This window comes from Eleutherodactylus coqui, chromosome 6 (assembly GCF_035609145.1).
Source record: "Eleutherodactylus coqui strain aEleCoq1 chromosome 6, aEleCoq1.hap1, whole genome shotgun sequence".
In the NCBI taxonomy this organism is placed as follows: Eukaryota; Metazoa; Chordata; class Amphibia; order Anura; family Eleutherodactylidae; genus Eleutherodactylus; species Eleutherodactylus coqui.
Window position 1 is genome coordinate 240783092 of NC_089842.1, and position 21583 is coordinate 240804674.

The 21583-nt window shown below is 48.7% G+C and overlaps 1 protein-coding gene across 2 annotated transcripts; it reads left to right on the forward strand.

Annotated features, from left to right (window-relative positions):
- Window positions 1-308: 308 nt before the first annotated feature.
- Window positions 309-19941, forward strand: ANP32E (acidic nuclear phosphoprotein 32 family member E). Of its 2 annotated transcripts, XM_066609173.1 has the most exons (8): window positions 309-556; window positions 11816-11965; window positions 12595-12717; window positions 13576-13738; window positions 14118-14266; window positions 14597-14660; window positions 15921-16112; window positions 16202-19941. In XM_066609173.1, the coding sequence occupies exons 1-8, from the start codon at window positions 503-505 to the stop codon at window positions 16276-16278; spliced, it is 972 nt and encodes a 323-aa protein (XP_066465270.1). In that variant the 5' UTR covers window positions 309-502; the 3' UTR covers window positions 16279-19941. The 2 variants fall into 2 exon arrangements, with proteins under 2 accessions (XP_066465270.1, XP_066465271.1); XM_066609174.1 differs by lacking the exon at window positions 15921-16112 and having other exon boundaries at window positions 323-556.
- Window positions 19942-21583: the final 1642 nt, after the last annotated feature.

Sequence of the window (21583 nt, forward strand, 5' to 3'; positions counted from 1 at the left end):
TCGCTGACCGCCGCCGCCTCTCACTATGGTTCCTTGACCTGAAATAGGGCGCGAAAGCGTCGAAAACACAAAGACGCGACGCTCGGGTCACAACGACAGCGGTTGATCCTCGTGAGGGACGTTCTCGCCAGCCAATCGCAATTAACTGCGCTGACACTTGCAGCCAATGGGCGTCCGCGACGGGCGGAATCCCGCGCTCGCTTTTCGAATGACACTCGCCTGGACCAATGGCGTGCGAGATACCGCAGCGGCCGTCCAATGGGATGTGAGGAGAGGCGTTGCCTGCATGAGGGGATGCCTGCACCGTGTAATGGAGTCTCAGTTGGTGAGCGGCCATTGAGAGAGAAGGGAGCCCTGCTGAGAGCGCTCGGGGGGCCGTACGTCGCGCCGCGCCTCTCTCCTCGCCGCTCCGGTTTGTCACTTTTTCCGGGAGTTCGGTTTCCCGCCTAAAAGTTTCCGGTCTTTTCCTCTCCGCCCTGACCCCGTGAAGGTTGGCCGGAAAATGGAGATGAAGAAGCGCATCACCCTGGAGTTGAGGAACAGATCCCCGGCGGAGGTGAGGCGCCCGCGGGTCATCCCGGGGCGGCGGTGTGGAGCCGGGGAGCGGGGCATGCCTCCCGCCTTGTGGAGGAGCTCCGTACCCGCCGAAGTTTTCAGATGGAGGGAGGGGAGAGGCGGCACCTCATGGCTGCCGGGCAGATGTGGGGGATCCCCTGGCGCTGTGTGCTATGGGATGTACATTATGGGGTGTATATATGTATATTATGGGGTGTGTGTATATATGTATAGGATACCTTGTATATAGCATTGCGCCGCCGTGTAACTTTGCGCCCTGTCACCCGTCCTCAGCGCGGAGTCCCCGGAGGTGGTGGCGGTGCCGGGCCGCCATGCCCGGTGTGCTCCGCTGGTAACACGTGTCTCCATGCTGATGGCGCTCCTGTCTGTTTACCTTTAGCCGTGCGGCTCCCGTTACTGAGCCGTGTTCACACTACTGCGGGGGTGCGGTTATGGACGGAATGGGGAACAGACCCGCGGGGGGGTGGGAGGGGGATCACATTGGGGGGATCACATCTTTTTATTTCGTTCCCTCCTGCCGCTGATCTTCGGGCGATTCTCTAAGACCTGGACCGTTGTTACCGGATCTGATTTGCCCGACATGCGTGTTTAGTGCGGCTGTCTGCTTTTTACTATTGGAAGATGTGATTTTCATGCGTGTAAATGGCGTGTTGATCGCGTGTTCAGGCCGCGCTGAGACCCGCAAGCGTGCGATACGGATCGGATTTTCTCGCATCCAGCCCTGTAAGTGCGGCTTTACTGGAAGCGTAGTGTATATTGGCTGAGCACGGCCCCCCGAGTACAGGGACCCCTCACTGTGGGGATGTACGGCCCCCCTGGACTTGGTGGGGGGGATATATATATATATTAGTACCCCCCCATGTACACAGACAACACTTGTAACAATTAGCACTGTTCCATCAGAGCCTCCTGCTCAGGATGTTGGTCTGTTGGGGCCGGGGGGAGCGGCGGCCCCCGCGCCGGTTGGGGCCGGGGGGAGCGGGCGGCCCCCGCGCCGGTTGGGGCCGGGGGGAGCGGTTGGCCCCCGCGCCGGTTGGGGCCGGGGGGAGCGGTTGGCCCCCGCGCCGGTTGGGGCCGGGGGGAGCGGTTGGCCCCCGCGCCGGTTGGGGCCGGGGGGAGCGGTTGGCCCCCGCGCCGGTTGGGGCCGGGGGGAGCGGTTGGCCCCCGCGTCTGTCGGGGCCGGGGGGAGCGGTTGGCCCCCGCGTCTGTCGGGGCCGGGGGGAGCGGTTGGCCCCCGCGTCTGTCGGGGCCGGGGGGAGCGGTTGGCCCCCGCGTCTGTCGGGGCCGGGGGGAGCGGTTGGCCCCCGCGTCTGTCGGGGCCGGGGGGGGCGGTTGGCCCCCGCGTCTGTCGGGGCCGGGGGGAGCGGTTGGCCCCCGCGTCTGTCGGGGCCGGGGGGAGCGGTTGGCCCCCGCGTCTGTCGGGGCCGGGGGGAGCGGTTGGCCCCCGCGTCTGTCGGGGCCGGGGGGAGCGGTTGGCCCCCGCGTCTGTCGGGGCCGGGGGGAGCGGTTGGCCCCCGCGTCTGTCGGGGCCGGGGGGAGCGGTTGGCCCCCGCGTCTGTCGGGGCCGGGGGGAGCGGCGGCCCCCCCGCGTCTGTCGGGGCCGGGGGGAGCGGCGGCCCCCCCGCGTCTGTCGGGGCCGGGGGGAGCGGCGGCCCCCCCGCGTCTGTCGGGGTCGGGGGGAGCGGCGGCCCCCCGCGTCTGTCGGGGCCGGATGATTGATGGTTTGAGACTATTGGTGTGAAACTTAAAGGGGTTTTCCACTTCTGCTATTGCTGAGCTATCTGCAGGATGAGTGATGACTAGTGGATCGGCCGGCCAGGCTCCCACCGTCGGTGCCATGACACCCTAGGGTCAAAGGGGAAGCTGCTGACCTCTGTTTAGTGGCAAGTGCAATCCTGTGCCTGCAGTTACCAGCACCGGCCACCGGTCTTAGCAGCGGCTTCCACTCCGACCCTGAGTATTGTAGTACTGACAGCGGGTCCCTGAGCGGTGGACCCCTGCAAATTAACTAGTGATGACCTAGGATTTTGTGTGAAAAGCCCCTGTAAAGGGGTCGGACAATTAAAAAAAAAAAAAACTTTTATATAGTTTTGGGCCTTTGATGCCCCAAACTTCTTATAAAAAGCATACTCGCCATGGTAACGGGGCGTCTGACGGGTGACGCCCCCGGGTCTTGTGGCGGCCTTCAGTCTCTTGTACAGAAGTCACGGTGGGTTTACAGGACGTCCCCGGTGACCCCTCATTGGGGCTTCCTATTGGCTGCAGCAGTCATGTGGGTCAATAACCATGTGACAGCTGGAGTAAATGGAAGAGCGCAGTGTTGGACCAGCGCAGACGGAGGAGGGTTCTGTTTTTGTTTTTAAATGTAGAATTCGTTCCCCTCGGCCACCAATGTGTGTATCAACCAGAAAAGCCCTTTAAAGGGAGTGTTCAGGGTGTTAAAGAAGTTTTATAAATGGCAAATAAAATTTCCAAGCAGCTAGCCGGTGTAAAGAGGTAAGGCCAGACTCTTAGAGGCAGCTGAGCGACTCTCGCGCTGCCGGCGGCGGTCAGGTGACCAAGGCTGCCGTGTCACTGTTCGAACTCCTAGCATCAGCGCTCACATCCTGGGCACCATGATGTAAGGAGTTTGGGGCGGTGACTCTGCCATCTCTGATTGGCTGTTCAACCAGAAGGCGGGGTGTGGGTTGGGTGTGGGGGGGGGGGGAGTAGTCTTGTGTAATAAAACCGCTTTTAAAAACATGGCCACTTTCTTCCTGGAACAGCGCCACACCAGCACATGGGTTGTACTTGACACTACGGAAGTGAAGGTGGTTGAGCTGCAGTACCCCACACAACCTGTGGAGAGGTGTGGTGCTGTTTCCAGGAGACGGCAGCCATATTTATACAGTCCTGGAGACCCCCTCTAGTGTTTGTTATAGCAGTAGTAGTATGATCACAGGGGCGCCATACGCCACAGATTCCGCCTCTAAAACAGCAATTTCTACCTTGGCGGGGCACTCATGCCCCTGGATCTGTACATGGGTTCAGCCCTTGCAAGTGGGCAGATCTGTATGTGGAATTTCCTACATGGATTCCACATCAAGAAATTGTGGCACTCCTTCTTTCCCCCTCTGCACATAGATGTATGGAGAACATCCACCCGCTATAGAATAGGGCATTGGCCCCTATGGACAGCAATGGCCGCTTCAGGCATACCAGATGTATAAACATACCCGTAGGCTACAGTCACATCTGATAGAGACCCGTTGGAGCCCAGCATGCTGCCCTGGCAGAGGGCATGTTGGAAGCCGAACGTATCCCATTATAGTCAATGATGGCCAACGTCATGGGATGCGTGTGGCGTTCCCGTGATGGAACAGGCTAACGGACGGCCGAACACTAATGTGAACAGAGCGTAAGGGTGCCGCACGCCTTGACTGACCGTGGATTGGATACGTTCCCACATTGTACGGCAGCCCTGGACGCCTCCCATAGAGATGGGTGATGTGTATGAGGCTCGGCTTCACCTCTGCTATACGCTCCATGACTTGGCGTATACTCCCTTCTACATTGTTTACATGTAAACGTTAGCGGCTACTTTGGAATCTCTTTAGGGCAAGCTGAGTATTGGCGGATTTATCCGCAGCCGATGACGGGGTTTGGTGACTTGTGGATCTGTGGCACATTATGTTCTGGGAGCGCGGATTATGGTTACTGCCGGTTACATTCTTGCAGTGTTTAGTGATAAAACCGGTGAATTCACGGCAAAACCCACAGGGCAGAATCGCGCGGGCCCGTACCCCCCTGTGGCGCGCGGGCCCGTACCCCCCCTGTGGCGCGCAGCCCCGTACCCCTATTGACGTTTGCTTCAATGTTGCTGAGTAGTGTTCTAGGATGTACATCTGCAGAGATAGGCCATTGTTCTGACGTCTGTTAATCCAGAAAGTCTGATAGTCTGGCACTTGTCTAGCAGGAAACTGTATTAGAACCAGAATGCCACAATTTGGCGTTTTCGTTACACTGTTCTGACAGCAGCCCCCTGCACACGGCGCCCGCCTCCGAACGGCAGCTAATCCAGCCCATAGCATGCTATGGCAATACCGGATTTTCTGCCCATGAGCGGAGATTCATTGCGATGTCCCGATTGCAGGGAAGAAATTGGGGCATGCTGCGATTGTGTGTGGGCTACATATGGGCAACTTCAACCGACGGTAATGGAAGCCGCCTGTCACACGGCCGTTCTGCAATCATCGTGTGTGCCAGCACATCCGCAGAAGAGAAGCCGCTGGAGCTACGCTGGGGTCGGCCCATACAGTTATATACCTTCCATGCTGTCCGATAAGCCACTTCTCAGGTGCCATTGCTGCCTGGTTAAAGGCCTGTTAGCCGGTGTTTATACACTTAAAGGGGTTTTCCAGTTGTGAAGTGAATTATCACAAGATTCCAGCTATGAGGTTTGTCATGTTCTGGTATAACTCTCACAGCCGCTGCCTTCTTACCCTCCATGTCTGATGGTTCCCTACATCGCTATTTTCCAAGATGGCCGTCGCCTCTCTGCTGCCACACAGCTGTGAACTACATTTACCACAATTTCCTGCCCTGCACTTCCTTCCTCTGCGCCTCCCCGATAAGTGTTGTCCTCTTATTGGGCAGCAATCCGGTCTTAAGCACTGAATAGAAGAAAGGCATCCCTGGCCGTTATTGAGCAAGCCGTCTTGTAGCGCTGGTGTACCTACAGGACGTTTCCATGGCAACCAGGGAGTAAACACTTCTGAAGGGGATGGCTCATAAAGCCCCAGACAAAATCCAAGGCAGAATCGCTCTAATAACTTCTTAGATTAGACCCCAACTTTCTATAACCGGAATCGCCTTTAAGTATATTCGCGGAGTCTCACTGTTGGTCGCCATATTAGATGTGTTGGCAGGTACTGCAAGGACCTCCTGGGAGCTGTTGTACCACATAGGTGGCAGACCCTGTGCACATGTGATAACGGTTACCATTACCCACAATCCAACACTGTCCTGAAGCCTCTTCTAAGATCTGCAGTGTTTCTGCTGAAGACTCTGCGCCATAACTTACAGGCTGTAATGTCTATTAGATACACTTGGAGGTTTTGTCTTGATTTGCAAAAATGAACCTTGATCTCCTGCTGAACGGGCTTGTCATAAGACTAAGGCGCTAATACACATCCTATGGATAGGCCTCGTTAGTGGGACCCCACTGATACATTCGAATGGAGAAAGTGAGGACCTGATTATAACTTCATTTATGCTTCAGGGGACAGTTTAGTCAGGGGCGCCTCTACAAACCTGTGACCAGGGGGCATGACACTGTCAGTGTAGGGGCACAAAATGTAACACATTTCATTAAGGGGGATTCAAGATGACAAACTCAACTAAATGTTAAGAATAAGTAGTTCCTGAACCCTGAAAACCAGTCTGCAAATGCTGTATTACTTCAGCAGAATGACACAACCCTTTAAGAGGTGCCCATGGCAAGTCTGGTGAGACTGGCTAACCATCCACTGGGCATCAGATGGCAGATCTTATAGGAGAGAAGGGCTGTATATGTTGGCTTTCAGTCTGCCTGATGCTGGACCTGAGGGACACAAACTGTTGCTGAAAAAGGCTGATTCCCCTCTGAAGGTACCTGGCCAAGTGTTACATGTGTTTGGGGGAGTTGGGAGGAATATTGGCCCTAAAGCCTTCTGTTAGCTATTGTTTGTTGGCGCCTCTAAGGGGCAGGATGTTGGCACTTCCTGCCCGTCCATTGATTATGATGTGCAGTTTGCTGCGTTGGGTAGCTTGCCCCTAGAGCAGCTGATGGATGGGGGTTCCCAGTCTGTCATCAGTTGGAAAAAGCCCAGAATACTCTTTAATTAGAATTGCTTCGTTTTTCCAGCGGCTCCGCTCGGTTGCTTGTCCCACAGATTACAGCCGATCACTGGGGGTCCTGGCAACCAGATGCTTTGCAATCAACTTTTCTCTGGTACCCTTCATACAAAAGGGGAGTCCATAGTGAACAGTCCCTTTAGTCATTGTATAACCCCTTTATAGGCCATGCATCTCAGGATGCTTCGTATGGTTTTTCAGGTCACCTGCAGTCTATATTTTTGTTCACCTGCTCCACAGAAAACCCCTGTGAATGTTGATGTCCCTATGGCTGCCATGGGGTTCCTCCAGACCGCTCCTGTATCTTTACAGTTCTGCTACTGAAAGGACTATTTGCAAACTGCAGGTTATGACACTTCCTCCAGCGGGGAGCAAGAAGAGCCCTACTGTAAGCATTTGTATCTACTGTGCCGAGTTATGAAGGCTGCTGATCACTTGTATCAAACCTCTGTGCCATCTGTAGGCCCTCCTTCTAGGACGGCTCCGGATTACAAGTTCTAGACTATAGAAATGTCCTTCGCCTCTGGGGTGTCTGATAAAGCGCTGCTGCTAGCTGGAGTACAGCGGAATGGCCATAGCCAGCTAGGACTGTCATAGAGGCAGCAGCGCCCCGGAGGTGGGGTCATGTCTGATCACACGCCCGGCCGGGCTTCACACGTTACTCCCCTCTTGGCTCTCTCAGGTTATGCTTGCTATGACTAGACAGAATTGGACTTGTTGGTCGTCTTGCTCCAGTTCTGCAGCTGCTGTGGAGCTGCGACTCCTGTCCTGCTGGTTGGAGGCTGCAGCTCTGCAACATCCAGAGACCCCTGATCTGCGGTATAGCGGATGGTCTGGGATTGTACAATAAAGGCATCTACGGCTCGTTGGGCATACATCCGGCTCGGCTGCAGACAATAATTAGTACACTTATTCTCCACTAGATTACTGCTGGCCCGTGTGAAGGTCGTTAAGGCAAGTTATGGAATCAATTGACATGCATCAAATTCTGTGACTTTAGGACTGACTCTGATGCCGCCATCTTTCTACATTTTAACCCCTTCATGACCCGCCTATGTTGGGCATTTTTAAGGACAAAATAGCTTTTTGGTTTTTTTTTAGAGTGGTGTATGTAATGGCAGCACTCTGAGGTGTATATATGATGTGTGGTGGAACTTGTATTACTTTGGGGAAGACCAGGGGGCGTTCACCATAACAAAAGAACATGATTACTGCAATGCCAAGTGTTTATTATCACTTTGGGATACATATGACTTTTGGCATTACTATGGTTTTTTCGGGAGGCGAACAAAAGAAAAATAGCAATTCTGATAGTTTTTAGACTTTATTAAACACCGTAATGCCTATTGTGATTATTTTTTATTTTACCCATTTAAAACAGGTTTTTGTCACAGGAAAAATGCTTTTTTTTTTTTTTTTTTTTTTTTTAGCCACGGTCGCCTACTTTTAGCCTTATAAACTAAGCTTAATTGCTGAAAGTCAGTGAGTGGGGGTGTAAGTGTTGTACCTGCCTTCCCCAGAGTCAGTGAGTGGGGGTGTAAGTGTTATACCTGCCTTCTCCAGAGTCAGTGAGTGGGGGTGTAAGTGTTGTACCTGCCTTCTCCAGAGTCAGTGAGTGGGGGTGTAAGTGTTGTACCTGCCTTCTCCAGAGTCAGTGAGTGGGGGTGTAAGTGTTGTACCTGCCTTCCCCAGAGTCAGTGAGTGGGGGTGTAAGTGTTATACCTGCCTTCTCCAGAGTCAGTGAGTGGGGGTGTAAGTGTTGTACCTGCCTTCCCCAGAGTCAGTGAGTGGGGGTGTAAGTGTTGTACCTGCCTTCTCCAGAGTCAGTGAGTGGGGGTGTAAGTGTTGTACCTGCCTTCTCCAGAGTCAGTGAGTGGGGGTGTAAGTGTTGTACCTGCCTTCCCCAGAGTCAGTGAGTGGGGGTGTAAGTGTTGTACCTGCCTTCTCCAGAGTCAGTGAGTGGGGGTGTAAGTGTTATACCTGCCTTCCCCAGAGTCAGTGAGTGGGGGTGTAAGTGTTGTACCTGCCTTCCCCAGAGTCAGTGAGTGGGGGTGTAAGTGTTGTACCTGCCTTCCCCAGAGTCAGTGAGTGGGGGTGTAAGTGTTGTACCTGCCTTCTCCAGAGTCAGTGAGTGGGGGTGTAAGTGTTGTACCTGCCTTCCCCAGAGTCAGTGAGTGGGGGTGTAAGTGTTATACCTGCCTTCTCCAGAGTCAGTGAGTGGGGGTGTAAGTGTTGTACCTGCCTTCTCCAGAGTCAGTGAGTGGGGGTGTAAGTGTTGTACCTGCCTTCCCCAGAGTCAGTGAGTGGGGGTGTAAGTGTTATACCTGCCTTCTCCAGAGTCAGTGAGTGGGGGTGTAAGTGTTGTACCTGCCTTCCCCAGAGTCAGTGAGTGGGGGTGTAAGTGTTGTACCTGCCTTCCCCAGAGTTAGTGAGTGGGGGTGTAGGTGTTGTACCTGCCTTCCCCAGAGTTAGTGCTGCTAAGTTGTCCACCCATTATAAAATTAAAACTTAGGCTGGGTTCACACAGGGCAGACTTGCCACAGAAATTCACTGCGGCAGATCCGCCAGCGGCCGCTATTCCCAGGATTAGCTGGCCATGTGGACAGGATTTGTCAAACTTCGTCCACACGGGGCGGACAATCTGGTGCAGCAAAGGCGGCGCAGAACCTCGGGTCGCAGCATGTCAAATTTTTTTTTTTTCGTTGCGGCCTCACTCTTCTCTATGGGAGAGCCGGCCGCAGTGGGAAAGCAGCTGCGAAGCCGTTCCTAAACCCAAAGGTTTTGAAGCTGCGGCAAAACCGCAAGATTTCTGCAGTGAAACAGTCCTGTGGGAACTGTGCGCCGGCCAATGCATTGACAGCGGGGGACAACGGGGAGTAACACTTACAGGTCGGTCTACACCCTTACAACCCATAAGCTTAGCTCATAGGGCTAAAAGTAGGTGGCAGATTCCCTTTAAGGTGGATTATTTTCATAAACTTTTTTTTTTTTTAATCCTTGAAGGGGACTTGGAAGATGTGATCGATCACTAGGATGGCACTCTATTATGTAGTGCATTCTATTAAGCCTACTGGACTCTGTGGGAGGCGGGCCTGATAGACGGGGTTATATGGCAGACATGGAAAGGCCTTGGTCAGTCTGACATCTGCCATGGGAACCCATAGGTACCTAGCAATTTTGGGGTATCGATGGGTGACAGATCCTCCTTTCCCTGTTATCTACTCGCATGCTGCTGTATTTATTGGGGTATGTAGGCGATTAAACTGCAAGGATCTGAGGTTTCTCCTCTTGTCTGTTAGAGCAGCAGCCTGGCTGTCAGTAGTCAGCCAAGCCACCGCCTTAGAAAGATGCGCAGTGAGGTCAGTAAAGGTGTATTGCAGTCACAAAGGGGTTAAGGGTCTGTACTATAGGCTCAGTAGAAGCTTGAACATGGATTTTGTGCTCTGCATGACCCATAAACTAAATGCTTCGCACAGCAGGGACAATTCTTCCATCTCCAGACTTGTATATCACCAGTCATCGTATACCCGACTTGTCGGCACCTGGTGGGTCCGAGCCGGTCTGTGAGGGTCTGTCGTCTTGATGTGAGGGGGGTTTCTTTAAAGCTGCTATTGCTTCAGGTTGAGTAATCTTGTGATAATGCCCCCATTTGTTGGCCAGCTGCTATACAAGTGATCATCTTGCAGCCCCCGCTTGCCTGCTGTCAGCGACCACTAGCACAAGTGACTTGTTGCTCTCAGCAGATGTTTCAGGATGTAGGTCACTTGATACAAAACCCCCTGTTGTGCCTGGAACGCCTTTCAGTTGCAGGAGGTGGCGCCTCTGATCTCGTGGCCACAAATCCACCAAGTGCCGCTTCCATTACGGCTACCAGACAAATGTGTGTGAGCTGCACGATATTAATGCTGCGGGTGCATGTAAAGGAAAGGCTCGGCGGGTTAGCGGGCGGTCCTCTCCGAGGCGTCACCCTCCAGTAATGTTTGAGTGCAGATCCAACAAGTCGTTTTATTGTTTTGCCAACGTCCAGGATCACGATGGCTGCTAGTCTTCTAGTTCTGACCGTGCTCTATAGGTCGGCGTACATGGTGTACTGTGGGGGTTCTAAAGGGTAACTAAACTTGGTTGTAATCAGAACCCTGGGAGAGATTTGGTGGAACTCGCTGCTGATTTAGCACTTTGGATATGGTGTGGAATCTGCAGCAAGAAGTCACACCTGACTTTTCTTTTTCTGCACATGGATTTGCAATCGGTACTCTATACGGTGCTGACTTCTTTCCACACGCAATCTGGACTCCCATTGAAAGTAATGAAATGCGGACATACTGCATCATTGGTGCAAACTGCATGCCAGCTCCGCTCTGGACACACCCTTACAAGCCCAGCCATTGAACCGTTGCTCCTAAAGGGTTGTCCGGGTCAACGATAGTAGATTGGCATGGTCGCAGGTAATAGACTCCCTGCCAATCAGGTTTGTGTACTGTGCAGGTTTATGCTGGAAGCAGATGGCTCCTTTGTTACTGCATAGGCCAGGCTTGATATTGCAACCCAAGTTCCCATTCATTTCAAGGAGAACTTGGCCTGCAATACCAAGCGTGGCCACTGGAGGGCATTCTGCTTCCTGCAGATATTGGCTCAGTACACGATTGCATCGGTCTGGCAAATGGCTGATCAGCAGTGATCCTGGGCGTCTGACACCCTGCCAGTCTACTATTAATGAGCTGTCCTCATAGGCTATCAATAGTTAATAGACAACCCCTTTTAATATGACCCCCACTGGCATACGATTTTCCTAATATATGAAGAGGTGCACTTGCGTGTACCAACTCAGAAATCTGCGTCCGCTATGAGCTGGAGTTGAATTCTGGTATAATTTACCAGTTTCTAGTGTACATTTTCCGTATGTTGAGCCTGGACAGCCACGTCCGACAAGCCACATCTTTCTAAATGGGATTTTGTAGAAGCTAAAAAGTAGCGACACGTTTGTGTGTGTGTGTGTGTGTGTGTGTGTGTGTGAGGCTTGCGCAAAATATTGTAACTTTTGTAAACCAAAAAACTTTCATAAATTTCCTCCATTGTCTTTTATGCATTTGGACACATTCTGGAAATCTTGAGTTTGTGTCTTTACACCGTAGCTGTAATGAAGATCAACACTTATTGCTCATTGGTTCTAATTAATATAAACATGTCTCATGATGGGCACCACGATGCCACACACCACCACTTCCCCTGGTGATGAGTGGGGATTGCTGGGGAGATCGGCTTACCACCCTGAGCTCTCCTGTTCAAGACTTGTTGAAGATACTGCATGAATATAAAGTTTTGTATACTTTCATTCTCGGTACTAACTTATTTGTTGTCTTTATAGGTGACAGAGTTGGTTCTAGACAATTGCCGATCAAGCGATGGGGAGATTGAGGGGTTAAGCGATAGTTTCAAAGAGCTGGAATTCCTTAGTATGGCGAATATAGAACTCTCTTCACTGGCAAAACTCCCACAATTGACAAAACTCAGAAAAGTAAGTAATAAGTCTCAGAAATCTGTTTTCTAAGATTAGTGCGTTACTTGAGGTGTATTCAAATGGGCTAATGAGATGTAGGTCAATGTAAAACAAACTTTTTTTTTTTTTCCCCTCACCTGTGACTTTATATGCATGATGTTTTAGCAGTAAGGAGGGAATCACACTGTCTTGTGCAGCTTCCGTTTAGCATACGGACTTCGGGTCCAGAGACCTGCAGTCAGGCTAGGGTACTCTACAGAAGTCTACGCTAAACACATGATACACAGAAGAGTGTGGTTAGCCCCTAGCACACAATTTATCAGATTTACATCCCTTTTTGATGTGCGTGAGAAAATAAAAATCGCATGTTCCAATAGGAGAATGCTTTCAAAATTGATCACCCTCACGTGGCATGCAAGTGCGATCCGTTTTGAACTCTCAGAGAATGAGCAATTCTTTAGCTTTGGTTTTGCTGCCTTCCACTAGGTGGCGCTGTGGAGGTATTTCATCTCCCTTATTTGCATGTTACTGATTGTTACATCTTCACAGCTTTGACTATAAACACTTGATGATTTTGGCAGTAACATACATGTATCACATGCAGAGCAACATAGACATCTTCTTGGTTTCTTTTCTTTTTCTCTTAGTTGGAGCTCAGTGATAACAGTATCTGTGGAGGGCTTGACGTATTAGCAGAAAGGTGTCCTAATCTCACTTACCTGAACCTGAGTGGTAACAAGATCAAGGATTTGAGCACGGTGGAAGCACTTGTAAGTATGCAGCCTTGTATTCATTGAGAGGTGTAATGTGACCACATTTTAGTGTCCATACAATTATAATGACCCAATCAAAGCGCATCAGAGGAATCTGTGGAGCTATAATTCTGGGTCACTAGACCAGGGGGCAGCCTGGGATTTTCAGCCGTAATATGGATGCCAAATTATGGCCGAGTGCCTTGTGTTAGCGGTTTCTCCCCATACAAAATAGAATTCTATTAATGCAAACATAAAGTAACATGGCACCTATTGTAGTTGTATTCCTTTGGGATTACAGTGATGCGGTCACTGTTATTGTTGAATATATTTCTCATTCTGCACGATACCCTGGGGGTAAGTGGCCATCTAGAGTTCCTCCATAGACTGGCACAATCTTAGTGGAGTGTGTGCAGAGGAAGGCGATGTTGGTCTGTCTGCTTCACCATACAGGAGGAAGAGAAGCTCCCGGGTTGGGGAGTGCTAATGCTTTGAGGTAGGCTAGGTGCACACTTCCATTAAAAAGAATAAAAATCTGTTGCATCCACAAAAATGGAACACATTTCATATATGACCTTTTTGGTCCGTATCAGTTTTTTTCTGCATCTTAGAAAAACAAAACAAAAAAGCTCACTAATGGCATCTGTGCGCTGTCTGATTTGTTTTTGTTTCTTTTGGGGGGAGGGCGCCTCCCTCCCTCCGACTTGAACGAGCACATCTGAATAGTTCATGTGATGGAAAAAATGTTAGTGTTCTGGAGGCAGCAGTATAAGGTTTTATTTCAGTGCTGCAGTCTGGACTTCCACTTTCTTTCGATAAACAAGTAATAAATATATATATAATTAATATTGCCTTAATGAACTTTTTTGTTTGCAGACAAATTTAAAAAATCTGAAGAGTTTGGACCTCTTCAACTGTGAGATTACTAACCTAGAAGACTACAGAGACAACATATTCCGAAAACTTCCACAGATCACATACCTAGATGGATTTGATCAGGAAGATAACGAAGCGCCTGACTCGGAGGAGGATGATGAAGGTTTGTAGTTGTCCATACTGTTGTGTAGAAAATTTGTATACCACTAAGGCTTTATTTGCAAAGCATTTGCAAATCCTTCACTGTTGGGCTTCTCACCCCATAGACTTCCAGTTTAAAAACCAAATGCAGTGTTTTTTTGCTGGGTGCCTTTGTAATGAATGGCATGCTTGACTACACTATACAATAGTTATACACTAGTCAGTACTTCAAGCGTATGCACTGCGAGCCTTCTTGCCAGTGGACTAACCATATGTGAACAGAGCTTAGCCCCCAGTCTTGTTACTCAGCCAAATATTAGTGAGCCTTTTCCTAATGTACATTTGTTACTAAAATGGAGTAGAACGCATTCTGCATACTAACTTTCCACTTTGTTTTGCAGAGTGTGAGGAATATGAGTACCCTGAGGATGAGGATGATGAAGCTGGCCCTCCTGGAGAGTATGAAGAGGAAGATGAGGAAGGGGAGTCTGATTTAGGAGAAGAGGAGGAAGAAGTTGGACTCTCATACTTGATGAAAGAAGAAATACATGTAAGTTGTGATCTAATGAGCAGCTGCTACGATGGCTCACGTCTACATGTATTTTTATGGAGGATCTCCGAACTGGAGATGTAAGATATAACGCAGAGATCTATAGTGATTTTTCTGGACATCAGATAACTTTGTCAGTCATTTCATAATGATATCTGCACAGTAAATGCAGATAAGAAACTAAGTTTTAATGTCTCTTTATAGCCACAGCATGGAAGTGTACTGCAGAGCAGCGTCCTCACACTTATGGTTAAGTGACTCCATTTCTATTACAGCCAACAGGCTGTCAGTGAAGTGTCATGATGTATTTAAACTGTTCTTTCTGCCTAGGACGAAGAAGACGATGATGATTATGTTGATGGTGGAGGAGAGGAGGAAGAGGAAGAAGAGGAAGGTATGCTATAAGATTCCATCTTTTTAACCAATGCGCAATTGATTACAGATCCTGAAATAACTCAAATTACAGAGTGTACACTGGAGTGGGGGAGATCTCTGCTTTAAGTCCTCTCTAAACGGAATTTTATTTTCTTTGTAAAGTTTGCACTTAAGGTACCTTTACATGGGAGGACTGTAAGAGGCATAAGCACCCGACGGCTGCCTCGCAGACTATTGGTCCTGTGCTTTCATACAGGAGCGATAGCCGTTCAGAGAATGGAGGCGGCGCAGCCAGCGATCTTCTTTTGCCGCCTGTCTCCATTCACTGCAAAGAGGCAATCATTCATAGATGGACTGCCTGTTTACAAGGGCCAATAGTCGCTTAGTTTGGCTGAAAACCAACTGACTGACAAGTGAGCAATTTTTCTCGCTCGGTGCCCTGTTAGTACATAGGGCAACTATCAACTGAATTTGCTGTTTCTAGTGATTATTTGGACAATTGCCCTGTGTAAAGATACTTTTAAACAAGGGGTGCCCAACTCCAGTCCTCAAGGGCCCCAACAGGTCATGTTTTCAGGAAGTCCTATAGTAAGAGGCCCTGACAGTTACATCACTTGTGCAATACTGAGGAATTCCAGAAAACATGACCTGTTGGCGCCCCCTTGAGAACTGGGGTTATGACCTCTGCTTTAGACTGTTAGAGGATATAAAGCAGTTGGAGGTATGAAGGTTGAAGGTTCTTTTCAAACTTCAGCATTAAAAGGGCTGTTCCATGAAGTTTTAAGATAAGCTGATGAGTGTGAAGCTGACTACCAGGCCCCCTGCTGTCTGTAGTGTTCCACAATGAGTGCAGTAGTGGATGCACATGTGTCGCTGCTATTTTCATTCATTTCAGTAGGACTGCTAGAGGCAAGCACTTGAACTCTATTTCCAGCAGTCCCACTAAAATGGATAAGGCGGCGTTGCACATGTGTGACCGCCAATGCATTCATTACAGGACACTCTGGACCCCTGTTTTCAAACTGTGGGGGGACCACTCAGCTAATTTTCGCCTATCCTGTGGGTAGGGGAAAACATAACTTTGTTGGACAACCTCTTTTAATACTTCCCTTTTGTTATGCTGAGCAGCGAGTGACCCCAGATGTAGGTATAGCTGTATACACACACCGATCGGCCGTAGCGTTAAAACCACTGGCAGGTGAAGTGAATAACATTGATTCTCTCATAACAATGGCAGCAAGTGAACAGTCAGTTCTTATAGTTGATCTTTTGGAAGCAGGAAAAATGGGCAAGCGTAAGGAGCTGAGCGACTTGACCAACTTTGACAAGGGCCAAATTGTGATGGCTATGCGACTGGGTGAAAGCATCTCCAAAACGGCAGGTCTTGTGGGGTGTACCCGGTGTGCAGTGGTTAGTACCTACCAAAACTGGTCTGAGGAAGGACAACCTGCGAACCGGCGACAGCTGATCGGTGTGTGTGTATATAGATCTATTTTATATACGTGTACTTATCGCTGTCTTTTACTTGTGGTAACCTTGTGTATTTGTTTCACTTCGCAGAAGAAGAGGAAGCAGTTGAACGGGGAGAGAAAAGAAAACGGGATGCAGAAGATGAGGGGGAGGAGGAGGAGGATTGAGCTTATTTGTGGGAGGTTAGGACCAGTCTCTTTTCTGAGCCCTGGGGTTGATGCTAGAATGATAATGCAGATCAGTATGTCTCTACATGTACAATAGATGTCCCTACAGAATTTAACATGTAACTTTTTTATAGGAAAAGGTGTGGTTTTAAGATTTTTGTGCCCTTTTTATCATTCCAAATAAAACACAAAGATCCTTTTAATAGCAATCTTACCTAGATACTTCCTTCTGATCCTCTCCCCCTCTTTGTCATGAATCGCGTGTCCCAGAGGGCTTCCCCACAGTGAATGGCAGACTCATTCGGGAATGATGGAGTTATTCATCGCTGTTCAGATGTCAAGTGTTCCCCCTGTTTGTTTTTTTCCCTGTTTGACGCAAGGCAACATGTGAAGACTGTCAAAAGCAGTAATGAGATGCAGTAACGGCAGCCTAAGTACAACATGCGCTGATTCCTATCATTGGATGCTTGTTAGGTGCGAGTCCTGGCTCTTTACTCTAGTGAATGGCTAATGGCTTGCTCCTGCCTGCTGTGGATGGACTGACAAGTGTGACCAGTGATACTGCCTATTATCACAGAGTGGAACCTCATTGCATCCTGGGGAAACCGATCGGTAAAATACAACTTTCCCATCTGAATGCTGGTACCCAAAATACTGTTCAACAAGCGTAGATACAAGTTAGAAGTGCTATATTGAGTGTTTTTAAGGGAAGTGGTATTCTAGCTGTAGATTTCTGTAATGGGTGCTGGAGGGTAGTACACAGGTGACGAGGACAATCATTGCTCCATATAACATGTCCCAGACACCCCTCCTCTTCTCTGACTGTATCCAATCCTATTCTTGTTGTGATCTTATAACACGGCGTAAAGGAGCTGTCCAGGAACGCCACAAATGGCTGCTCTTCGTTGAGCGTCCTAGGACGAGACTGTGCATCTGAAGACTGCAGGGGAAAGGACGGGGTCTTAAGACCATACAGTGTGGTGTTGGGTCCACTCTGGTCCTTCCCTCCAGTCTTCAGATGCACAGTCTCATCTTAGGATGCTTTCCATAAGCTGCATGCACAGTACCCATTTTATGGCACTCCTGTACAACCCCTTTAAGACGAGTGTATGGCAGACAGTACCTCCCATCCAACCAGCTCGACCATTCTAACAACTTCCTTCAGTGTGCTGCTGTATGAACATTATCCCTCAAATTAGGGGGCATTCCCACAGGCAAGCTTCATGTGCGACATTGTCAGATATTGCTCATGAAAAGAACCCCTTGCTATCTGTGTTTATTCTCATTAGTGATTTTTCTGATGGTCTGAGATTGAGGAATTGCTGCATGTCTTTTATATAACTTGCTGCCATTGGAAATAAGCGGTTCTGCAACCGAATCGCCCATTACTTCCTACGGCAGCAAGAAGAGAATCGCACTTGCATGTAGATTCATGCAAGTGTGATGCGGATTTCCGTTTTCCTATTGAAACGTGGTTTTCCACACACTTTAAAATCACATGTTGCAGAGAGGTGAGGAATTTTTCATGCATTGCGCACTCGCAGCAAAATCAGAGGATTGCAAGTGCAATATTGGTCCAAGTTTCTCGGACAGATCTCCCGCCTGTGTGAATGCTCCCGAACAGGCTGTGTCCACCTTCACCAACAGTGTTCTAATCGCAATGCATATGAAATGAAATAACTTTGCAATAGAGATTAACCCCTTAAGGATCAACTACTTTTCACATTTTTGCTTCTGAGGGGCTTTAACTTTTATCCACATCAGAGGTGCAGGGTGGGTATGAAGTGGATTCGGGAGCGGAGTTTAAAACAGCTGACACCCGCCACAAAGTCAGGATCAGACATAAGTTTGATCACGACTGTTTTGACAGCTTGCATGCATTCTCAATCTTGACTACAGCATGTAAGCAGTCATCAGAGTGCGGAGTCCCCCTCTGACTTGCCAACAGCCATTCGTGATGCAGTCATAGAGCGCTGATGCTGACCGTGTTATCCCTGGGCCTAATGAACACTCCCAGGGCTGCCATGTACTTGGACCATATTAATACCTGCCTGTGGCAGGGCTTAATGTGCAGGGTAAAAATACAATGTGCTGCAATACTGAAGTGTAGAAGCCATCAAATGCGTAAGTTCAAAATGTTAAAAATTGATATTAAGAAAAACCTTTTTGCATCTTTCAATTAGAATCGCGGGTCCAAAAAAGCCTGAAGTAGTGAAGTATTGCGTTATTTATTTTAAAAATTTTAGTTGCCCTGCCTCGGACCCATAAGAAGTCTTCTGTACCCAAAAATGGTAGTAATTTAAACTAGAGCGTGCTCTGCAAAAAAGTTATGGGGCTCTGAATATACGGTAACTTTTTTGTGTTTTTTTTTTTTAGTTGTAAAACAGAAAAAAATGTGTAGTATCGTCCTAATGGTACCAAGCCATAAAATAAAGCCACTTCTGCCACACAGCACCACAAGGCCCCTGAAAGATCGCACATTTGTGGTCATTTCACCCCATTTAAACTTATTTATTTTTTACAATTTTCTCATGCATGTCGGGGTGCATTAAAAGTCGCTTCATATTATATGCATTGAGTAGTAATGATTATGAAGGTGTACACATGGCCTTTACAGAACACTCCAGTAAAGTCCTTCAATAGCGACTTCTCAGTCGTGCAGTGATGCATCCCCAACCCCACAGTGCTCAGGCAGATTTGCCTTTTAGGTCTCTGGGGAAGTGGGATGATTACCACTTTTAAGAGTTTGTCCAGTTGTAAACTATTAGTTGCCTATCTCTAGGATATATCCAATAGTAGATTGTCTGGTGTCTGCAACCTGCGATGCCCTTTGATCAGCTGTTCACTGGGTGGGTGTGCTTATGTACTGAGTTGATTTGTGCAGGAAGCAGACAGCTCTGTTCCCACTGCAATGGTCAAACTTGGTATTACAGGCAGAGTTCCCGTTCACTTTAATGCTTGCAATACGGGGCCTGGCCACTGCAGTGTGAACAGGGCTATCGGCTTACTGCAGAAATCAGCTCGGTGAACGAACACACCCGCAGACTCTCGCCAATCTATTCATTACCTATCCTAAGGGTAGATCATTGATGGCTTACAACTGGACAAACCTCTAAGGGAGGATCCATACATTTTTGAAAATGCCACTGCAGTGTTTTGATGCCATTGTCGAACCAAAGCAAGATATGGATCCACAGGAAGTGCAAGAAATCCTTATTCCCTGTTCCTTTGAATCCATTCCTGGCATTGGTTGATAACGGAGATGCAAACTGCAGTGTTTTTCCCAAAAGTGTGAACCCTCCTCCTTAATGGTGGACTTGAAGTTCCCGATGACTTATTATTTTGACCATGTATCCTCTGTTAGTTTTCATATGCTTAGAGCTCATGTATCATCTGTACATCAATGCCCCTTTAATTATGTTGTAACATGTAAGCCACTTTAACGCATCATGGTGACACAATCTAGAGTCATAACATCAGCCTTTCAAATAAGTTAAGGTTTTTTATTTTTTGTGCAGATATATAAGGGTGGGTTTTATATTTACAGAGGGGTTTGTCCTATTTGAATACTCTTTTATGGCAGTATGTATATAGTGTGATCAGTTACTTTTGGATTCTCTTAAATGTGCGACTTTGTTTTTGAATAAAGCCATAACAGTGTTACCTGGTCTGAGCGCCGAGTCATTTCTGCAATCACATGGTGGCTTCCATCTCACAAGACACAACTTGTAGCTATACGCAAAGGTGTCATGGTGCTAACAACCCTTGTTAAAGGGGTCTTCGGAGTCTGAACTGTTGATGGCTTAACAACATAGTTGATAGTTCCCACCACATGGGAGCCCCAGCGGTCAGCTGTTATCCAGCCCACTGTCAGTGTAGACCGTGCCAGAAGCTGATGTCTCCATCTACCTTGCAGCGTCCCAAGTTGGTATTGCGTGGAGTTGAGTAGGAACTGTGCTTGGATTGCCAACCTGGGCTGCTGCAAAGTGGACGGAGCTGTCTGCTTTCGGCTCTGTCGACACAACTGATGACGCCTGATCATCCAGAAACCCCCTTCTGTCGGGTTCTAAATGACATGTGTTCAGCCATAAACACACTAACAGAAGTATCGGCCTTCTCCTTGCCCACCTCAGATATCAGTTCTGTTTGGCTGGCAGCTCAATGCAGGAGTTATCCACTCCTTTATCTGCAGGAAGAGCTATGGCACGACTAAAGGGGCCCTTACACTGCATGACTGCCGCTCCTGTGATTTACGCAAATGGAGACTGAGTGGGATGGGGTTTGTTCTGGCCTGACCGCCCTCCATTCACACGGTTAGTCAAACATTGAGCGTTTCCTGTATATATGGAGTGAGAAACCATTTAACAGTAAGTCGTTCCTTTTAACCCCTAAGTGACCACCCATACATGCTTTCACGACCTGGGTGTCTGTCTTGGCTTTAGTCTACAGGGCCATAAAAACATGCTGGCCCTGTAATGTGAAAGCCCTCAGGATCTTCGAGTGTGAAAGCACCGCCTGGAGCAGTCGTCTGGGCGCCTGGAGCAGTCGTCTGGGCGCCTGGAGCAGTCATCAGGGGGTCTGGAGCAGTCATCAGGGGGCTGTGGTGTGCGGCCTCCTGTCACGCAATTACAGTTATCCAGCGAATAACTGCGATCTCATAAGTTAAAAAAAAAAATTTCAGCCCTCCTCACGGATTGGATCACCTTTCAGGCTTAGCTGGTGAGGGGCCTGTGACCACAAACCTACTGCACACTGATAAGGGGCAAATACCCCAAAACGGCTGTCTGTGTGGTTTTCTGGCTTGGTTTCCTATTCCCAATCATTGTTATAAAGGCCTGTATAAAAGGGTCTGACATTGATGTGAAGGAATGCTGCTATCCTAGAGGTGCCGCTGCAGAGGTATTTCCATCTTCTTTATTTGCATTCTTTTTCTGCACAAGTGTAGAATGGGGCCTGGAATTCATTTATCCAATGAGTGTTCCCTCCATTAAAGGCCTAGCCATGTGTCCTATAAGTAGATCGGGGCTACAATGGGGGGTATTTCTGAACAGAGGAGAACTAGTGCTATAAAATTTGGGAGGCAGTTGACTGGCTTGTTCCTTCTGCAGGAAGAGTAGTATTTTTTTAATGGTACCATTTAGCGTCCCACAGAATATACTGAGAAATTTATAAGTGGGGAGGAAATGGAAAGAATTAAGTTGCTTCCCTTATGGGTGGTATTGTTTTTTTTACAGCCTACACACTGCAACAAAATAGACATGACTTCATTTGGTGGGTCAGCACAATTGTGCCAAATTTTTTATAC

Excerpts from the sequence above, each read along its gene's own strand:
- ANP32E (XM_066609173.1), top strand. The coding sequence starts at position 503 with ATGGAGATGAAGAAGCGCATCACCCTGGAGTTGAGGAACAGATCCCCG. Across the intron at positions 12,718-13,575 it reads TGAGCACGGTGGAAGCACTT|ACAAATTTAAAAAATCTGAA; the intron begins GTAAGTATGCAG and ends TTTTGTTTGCAG. Across the intron at positions 16,113-16,201 it reads GAACCGGCGACAGCTGATCG|AAGAAGAGGAAGCAGTTGAA; the intron begins GTGTGTGTGTAT and ends TTCACTTCGCAG.